At 43.5% G+C, this 8,060-nt stretch overlaps 1 protein-coding gene across 1 annotated transcript; it reads right to left on the bottom strand.

The window, feature by feature from the left end:
* FAM240A (family with sequence similarity 240 member A) lies at window positions 1,192-6,031 on the bottom strand. Its single transcript, XM_013981588.2, has 2 exons — window positions 5,830-6,031; window positions 1,192-1,717 (listed from the first exon to the last, which is right to left on the bottom strand). Exons 1-2 carry the CDS (start codon window positions 5,970-5,972, stop codon window positions 1,615-1,617), a joined length of 246 nt encoding a protein of 81 aa, XP_013837042.1. The 5' UTR covers window positions 5,973-6,031; the 3' UTR covers window positions 1,192-1,614.

Below are 8,060 nucleotides of genomic sequence, written 5' to 3'. Positions count from 1 at the left end.
TTGCCTTGGCTTTTCTACCATCTTCCTGATATTGTAGCCCCTAGAGCCATCACTTCTGGTTTCCTCTGCTCTATTTGGTTGTATAGCACAGTGCCTGGCATGTGGTGAATGAATAAATGCACCACAAATCATCTCCTGTATTTTCTGCCTCACTCAACTGCATTTAGATTCCAGCAGCAGTGTTTTGCATTTCATGATGCCTTTGCTTCTGAGAGTCTCTTAGCCTGTGAGCCTTGTCTTTTCTTCTTCCTCTAATTAATTCCTAAATCCCTCCTATACCCAACAAAAATTCCTCTTTTATCAAAATACACTCAAATGAATCTGATTTGGATTCGTAGTTTATTAATTGAATTGAATCCCAGATTGCATGAGAGACCATAGCAGAAAGGAGGCCTCTGGGGCCTGTGTCCTGGATCATATAAGTGTGGGCCCTGAGGAAGCTCTCTCATCTGGGCTCCTTTGGCCGTGGGTGGAAGCACTATGTGGCACACCAGAGCATTCAGAGGACTGGAAAATCATACTTGCCACAGTTCAGAACTGCCTGGGCGGTGCTCTGTGTTTGCTGGTAACATTGCCCCCTGAATGTATAAGGCTTTGCAGGTGCTACCTACAACCATCATGTACATAAATCTCTCGGCTCCTTTGGTCTGGTTGGAAGGAAACTGTTGCCCCAGGCCTAGTTACAGTTTGCACTTTTAGAAGCAGGACCTGAGAGATAGCTAGGCAGTGACAGTGGTATTTTAAAGTCCAGAATCTGTGACAGGTACTTTGTTAGGGTTGCCAGATGTACTTTAGCTGATCTAGCAGAGAGCTAGCCAGTGCCAACATGTGGAGATTTAAAACAAAGCAGTAAAGGAGTTTCCTGGTAGCTCAGTGGGTTAAAGATCTGGCATTGTCACTGCTGGGTCTCAGCTGTGGTGCAGGTTCAGTCCCTGGCCCAGAAACTTCTACATGCCTTGGGCATGTCCAAAAAAATAGATAAAATAAAGCCGTAAAATGAAGAACTTGCATACCACAATGGCATGGCAACCAAGTTTTATTAAAATTATCCTGATCTTATTGAATGGTTCTATTTCAAAATGTTTTTGAATAAGCCACTTAAGTCCATGTGAAGAAAAAATATTAGATCAATTAATTTGCAAACCTTATTTTAATGACTATTTACAATATTTTTATTTCTGCATATAGGTGCATTTCTCTTCTCATGAGAAGAAAACAAGACAAAGGATTACATGATGCTGTTTCCTAGAAATGCGGAGCAATACTACTGTGCAGTGTTTCAGGTATGACCATGAAGATTGTCCCCCCTCATGTGCTTAGAATTTTCAAATATTGGGATTTCAAAAATAGAAGATAATTATATGGAAATAAAGTATGGTGTATGGAGCTTTGATGTTAAGTAACCTCATCTTTAGAGACATTGGGGATAATATCCTGGCCTCCATGCTGACTTGGCTAATAATTCCCACCTAGTGTTGGGGAAGGATTCACAGGTAAATCCCCTCCCAGGTGGGGGAAACAATGGTATGGGATCTGTTTGGGAGTAGCAAAGGGAGTAAGGGATTTGCACTGGTTTCTCCTGGCAGAGTGACCTCAGTAGTGTATTCTTTTGTGTCAGTGAAGCTCTTGGCCAACATTTGCCCGCTTTTCTGTCTCATCTGGATTGTTCCGTAGTCTCAGCTTTGTTTCCAGTTTCTGCTTCCATTCTTCTCTGAGCCTAAAAATAGAAACAAAACACACACAAATGGAGCATTCATCTCCATGGCTTTTGGTTTAGGGAAGCTTCCTTCCCTTTTATTCTGAAGAGGAGTGTGTGTGTGTGTGTGTGTATGTGTGTTCAGATTTTTCAAATATATACAGAGGACTTGCACATTTAAATATATACATATTTGAACTCTCATGTTCATCTAGTATTCTAAATTCTCTGAACTTTCCTTTAAAAGTGCAATATCTGGAGTTCCCGTCGTGGCGCAGTGGTTAACGAATCCGACTAGGAACCATGAGGTTGCGGTTCGATCCCTGCCCTTGCTCAGTGGGTTAGCGATCTGGCGTTGCCGTGAGCTGTGGTGTAGGTTGCAGACGCGGCTCGGATCCCGCGTTGCTGTGGCTCTGGCGTAGGCCGGTGGCTACAGCTCCGATTCGACCCCTAGCCTGGGAACCTCCATATGCCGCGGGAGCGGCCCAAGAAATAGCAACAATAACAACAACAACAACAACAACAAAAAGACAAAAGACCAAAAAAATTAAAATAAAAAAAATAAAAGTGCAATATCTTTAAAATATAGGAGGAAAAAAGCCCTATCAGTCTGGAATTGTTTACCCAGCAAAGGTATCTTTCAGAAACAGAGGTGAAGTAAAGTTGTTTTCAGATGTGCAAAATCTGAAAGAACGCATCACTAGCAGACTGATACTACATGACATGTTAAAGGAAGTTCTTCAAGCAAATGGAAAATGACACCACCTGGAAATCTTCACAGTGGGATAAAGAACACCTGGAAAGGCAGCTATGTATGTGCATATTAATACTACTTTTTTTCTTACTATTTAAGTCTCCCTTTAAAGGAAAACCAGGAAGTTCCCTTGTGGTGAAGCAGCTTAAGGATCCAGTGTTGCCGAAGCTGTGGCACAGGTTGCAGCTGCAGTAAGGGTTTGATCCCTTGCCTGGGAAATTCCACATATCACAGGCATGGCCAAAAAATAAAAAAGATGATAAGTGATTCAAAGCAAAACTGTTAATGATGTAATGTGGGCTTTATAATATATGTGGAAGTCAAATTGTGTTTTATGCAATATCACAAAGGCCGGGAGGAGAGAATAGGACTATACGATTGATTGTAAGATTCTTACCCTCTGCAGGAAATGATGTGATAAATTTACAAGGTATATATATATATATATATATATATATATATATATATATATATATATACACACACACACACACACACACACATCCCAAAGCAACCACTAAGATAACACACAAAGACATAGTTTAAAAGCCAACAGAGGAGGTTCCTTTGTGGCACAGCTGGTTAAGGATCCAATGTTGTCACTGCAGTGGCTTGGGTTGCTGCTATGGCACAAGTTCAATCCCTGACCTGGGAACTTCCCCATGCCATGGGTGTGACCAAAAAAAAAAAAAAAAAAAAAGTCAACAGAGGAGATAAAGTGAAATAAAAAATATGTAATTAATCCAAAAGAAGGTGTAAAAAGAAAGGGAATAAAGGACAGATGAGAGAAATAGGAGACAAATAGCAAGATAGTAGATTTAAACCCAATTGTATCAATTAATGTTGATATAAATAATCCAACTGAAATGCAAAGGTTGACAGATTGGATTTAAACATATCCAAATATATGTTGCTTATAAGAAACTGACTTTAAATACAAAGACACAAATAGGTTAAAAGTAAAAAATAGGAAAATATCCCATCTTAACTCTAATCAAAACTGAAGTGGTTACGCTAACATTAGACAAGGTAGAGTTCATAACAAATAATATTACCAAAGAGAAAGAGGGTTGTTTTGCAATAAAGGGGTTAATTCATCTAGAAGATATAATAATCCTAAACATTTATGTACCTAATACAGAGCTTAAAAATACATGAAACAAAATATTATAGAACTGGAAAGAGAAATAGAGAAATTCATAATTATAATTGAAGATTTTTTTGTTTGTTTTGGCTTTTTAGGACCTCATCAGCGGCATATGGAAGTTCCCACGTTAGGGGTTGAATTGGAGCTACGGCTGCCGGCCTACACCACAGCCACAGCAACACCAGATCCAAGCTGCATCTGCAGCTTACACCACAGCTCATGGCAACGCCAGATCCCTGGCCCACTGAGCGAGGCCAGGGATCGAACCCACATCCTCATAGGTACCATTTGGATTCGTTTCTGCTGTGCTATAGTGGGAACTCCCTTATAATTCAAGATTTTGGTACCCATATTTCAACATAAAACAAGTAAACAAGAAGTCAATAAGAATATAATTGAACAACACTATCAACCAACTGTTCCCCACTAATTAAAGACAGTAACTCCCCAACATCCCTCTTATTTCTCTTAGTGTCTGTTTCTCTACGATGAAAATAACAAGGAGGAAACGGAGGCACAGAGAGACTTGCTCTTCCTTTGACATCTCGATGCTGCTATGTTCAAACCTGGATTAAATGTGAGTAAGTCAGAGGGAGGGGAACTGACATTTGGGGGCCAGCCTTGGGCCCTGCCCCATGCTGTGTGCCTTTTCTTATGTGAGCCTCAGGACAGCCTAATGAACCAGGACTGTCTTCTCCAATTATGAAGGGACAATGTGGAGTAGTGGTGAGGAGCAGAGATCCTCTGGAGCCGGGTGACCCGGGTCCAAATCAGAAGAAATAGGAGAAGGATAAATAGGAAGTTGGAGTCTTGCCACCCCACAAGCATCTTTTTTGCAGTCATTTGTTATGTGTGTAGACAGAGACTGCACACATATATTTTAATGTTTTAACAAAGCACAGTTTTCTTCAGAGCCCATTTGGTTCACCCCTTGGCTTACTCCTTGCTTGGAGCAAGGGTTTTGCATCATCCTCAGGCCAGTTTTACTCCACCTCGGGCCTTCTATGGACTTCCCCATGGAACACACACTTGTCCCAGGACTCAGTGTGGCCTCTGGTGTGCAGCATGCTGAGTGGCCTGGCCTGGGAGGAGGAAGATGGCAAGGACTGCAGAAATGACTGGCCACATGACTCAGTTCTCTGAGAATCCCTGGATAAGATGCCCTACTCAATACTTCAGTGCGGAGGACAGCCTGCTTTTACTTGCCTGTGGCCAGGAATATGGCTGAGCAGGTGTCTGCACATGGAATAGGCTGGGTTTCCCTCTAGGGCTCAGGATGGGGTGTTGGAAGGCAAACAGTGGGTTTAACTCTTGTGAGTTAATTCATATTCTCATCCCAGCAACCATGGACTAACAGTTTGGAGTCATGGGCTCTGCTATTGGGCCAGCACACACCTGTGCCACCACCCTCTGGCCACACACTAGCTGTGTCAGTGAACAGACAGCAGCTGGGCTGTTCCCTGCGAGGGGATGGAGAACTGAGCCTTTTCTTGTGGCCTGTGGGTGACTCCCTGCAGCCACTAGGAGGCAGTATGTAAGAGGGTGGTGCTGTGCCACTATTTCCACAGAGACTGCAACCCTGGTTTGCTCCTGTGAGTAGCTGCTCTCCACTGACTCACTCGGCTAGAACAGGGATGCACACCAGAGTGCTGAAAGCCCGTTGGCCCTCCTCCCAGAACCATGCAGGACATCCTGTGTCTTTACCCAAACAAGTACTGAGAATTGGTCACTGTCTCCTTTGCTTGCTCTTCTTGGATATATCTGCTGACCTACTCCCTAAATTTAGTGTAACCCTCACGCACTAGAAATGGTGACAGAGAGGAGAGAGTTTTCTGTTTATAGAGATAAGAACTAGAGTATACATTTGTTAACTTCAAAGAATTTTAAAAGTTACTGCCTATAACCATGGATGGTGACAGGACTCCATGCATAGAAAATTAAAATAATTTTGTCCTCTAGGATGCCTATCTGGCATTTTTCTGAAATAAATTTGGCTTTTAAAAACAGGTAAGCAAAGGTGATTATGATATGCCCATGTTGGTTTATGGATCATAGCTCTGGTGGGGGGGGCATGTTGCTGGTGGGAGAGGCTATGTGTGGCGGGAAGAGGGTGTATGGAGATTTTCTACTTTCTGCTCAGTTTTGCTGTGAACCTAAAACTGCTCTAAAAATTAATCTATATTTAAAATTAATTAATTTTAAAACGTTTAAAATTTTAAACGAGCCACGTACTTTCTCAGTGCACTTCTACCCAGGCGATGTTCTTCTGACTCTCGGTAGTAAGTCTGCTTGCCAATTTCCCTTTCCCAGAAGCGTTTGAGCTCGTGACAGGTGTTCCGGCAGAAGACCTCTCGGCGGACGTACTGATTGTTCATCCCCTGAAAAAGAAGATATCAGCTGAACCCTCATAGAACATGCTCCCTTAGACTTTGGAAGGTACAGACTGTTTGAATCTAGACCCTGCCATTTACCTGAGGGGACCCGAGTCAGGCACAGAACCTCACGAGAAGGATACAGTGGTTTGTTGATGGGTTACAGAGGTGTGACTGCAGAAGCTCCCTGCTGGAGCTTGGCATGTCATAGGCACCCTGGAAAGTGCCCTCTATCCTTCCTTCCTCCTCACAGAAGAATGGCTTCTCAGCTTTTTATCAGCAGGTGGTGTGTGCCAGGCACTTTATGCCCAGGTCTCTTTAGCTATCACCACATCCCCTTCCTCATTTTATAGATGAGACATTTGAGAAGTGACAGAACTTGTGCGTGGTCCCACAACCATAAGTGGCATAAGGCAGGCTGTGTATTCTGAATGTTTTCAAGCCCTTTACTTTACTAAAAAGGTTTGTCGCAGATAATGGTCCCAACGTCTGACACATCCAAGCAACCAACTTGGAGGTGTGCGCATGTGTGCGTGTGCGTGTGTTTGTCCCTGTGCATGTGTGGATGCTTGTGTATGGAGTCATACATGTCAGACTCTCAAGAATACTCACTTTTTACATGAAGAGACCCATTCCCAACTCCCAGACCTCAGTGGGTCCAGCAGACAGGTCAAAATCACAGGCTGGAGGGTGAAAGTGGGTGTGGGAAAAGGCTAAGGCTACTGCAAATGTCCAGGGAGAGGCTATGACCAGGTGATAGAAGCAAGGGTAATGAAGAGTGGATGGATTCACAGGGATTCTGGAGGTGGTAAGCTACATGTGGAACGTGAAGGTGAAAGATGTCAGTGGAGGTGCCCTGGCTGTGCGTGTGCAAATGTGGGCCACCTGGGAGGAGGGCTGCAGAGAGGGACCTTGAGCAGTGCTGGACAGTTTGAGTTGCCTGGGTGCTGACGTCCAAGGGGAAATACTGAAGTCAGGAATCAGCATGAGGGTCTGGATCACAGCTCTCTCAGAAAGACTGAGCGAGCAGTGGGCATGGTGGGAGTAGAGAGGGGTTCGAAGCCAGGTGTTCACTCCAGACCTGTTCATCCATTCACTTGATGCACCTTCTATTTGATGATAGATTCTCCAGGCCTCGGTTTCCTCATCTTTAAAATTTCTCTGAAGATTAAATTTGATCACGAATATGAAAGTGTTTTGCAGTTTATAAAGTTCTGAATAAATATAACTTTTGTAGTTCTAAAACCTCAAATTTGTATAGGGTATAGTACTATAATTAACAGTAAGTAAGTATCACAACTGCCCCAACTTTCTTTATAGAGGCAGGAGATAATTCTACTTCTCTTCTCTATTCTTTCTGGATCCATGTCTGTTGACCTTGACTGACCTTGAAATCACTTGGGGAGATTTACAAAAAACTGATGCCAGGGCTCCCTCCCCAGGGAGTCTGATTTCATCAGCCTGGGATGTAGCCTGGGCATCAGGATTTTTTAAAGCTTCCCCTGTGATTTTAACATGCAGCCAAAGACAGTCTCTGATCCTGTCCTCTTGTGTGATGGTCACGTCTGAGTTCAGAGCTGGCCTCTGGGAGGCTGAGGTGGTAAGGGCTGGGCATAGGGATGTCACAAGCAGAGCCATTGTGTAGTGTAAGCACTATTTCCCATTTTGCCTGTAAGAAAGTTGAGTAGCAATTTGACTTTATGACTTTATCGAGGGCATGCAGCGGGTAAGTGGGGCAGCTGTCATATTCAGGGCCCAGACCCCATCCACTGCCCCCAGCTGTCCCCTAAGGAAGAATAAAGTGACTTTCTTACCTCCTGGAAGTGCTCAGTGATCTCATACTTTCCTGACAGGATAGTGAGATCCAACTGACTTTTCAGTAAGCCCACAGAGCAGAGTTTTTGGGAAACAGTGATTATCCCATGTTATATTTAAATATATTAAAGCATGTACTGGTGCTCAAAAAAATTTTTTTTTTTTTTGTCTTTTTGCCTTTTCTAGGGCCACTCCTGTGGCACATGGAGGTTCCCAGGCTAGGGGTCTAATCGGAGCTGTAGCCGCCGACCTATGAGAGAGCCATAGCAACGCAGG

The sequence above is a fragment of the Sus scrofa genome, chromosome 13 (genome assembly GCF_000003025.6).
Source record: "Sus scrofa isolate TJ Tabasco breed Duroc chromosome 13, Sscrofa11.1, whole genome shotgun sequence".
NCBI lineage: Eukaryota > Metazoa > Chordata > Mammalia > Artiodactyla > Suidae > Sus > Sus scrofa.
This window is presented reverse-complemented; position numbering and strand designations above follow the sequence as displayed.

Coding starts and splice junctions, on each gene's coding strand:
- FAM240A (XM_013981588.2), bottom strand. CDS start 5,972: ATGAACAATCAGTACGTCCGCCGAGAGGTCTTCTGCCGGAACACCTGT. Junction 1,718..5,829: donor GGTAGAAGTGCACTGAGAAA/GTACGTGGCTCG, acceptor TTCTATTTTTAG/GCTCAGAGAAGAATGGAAGC.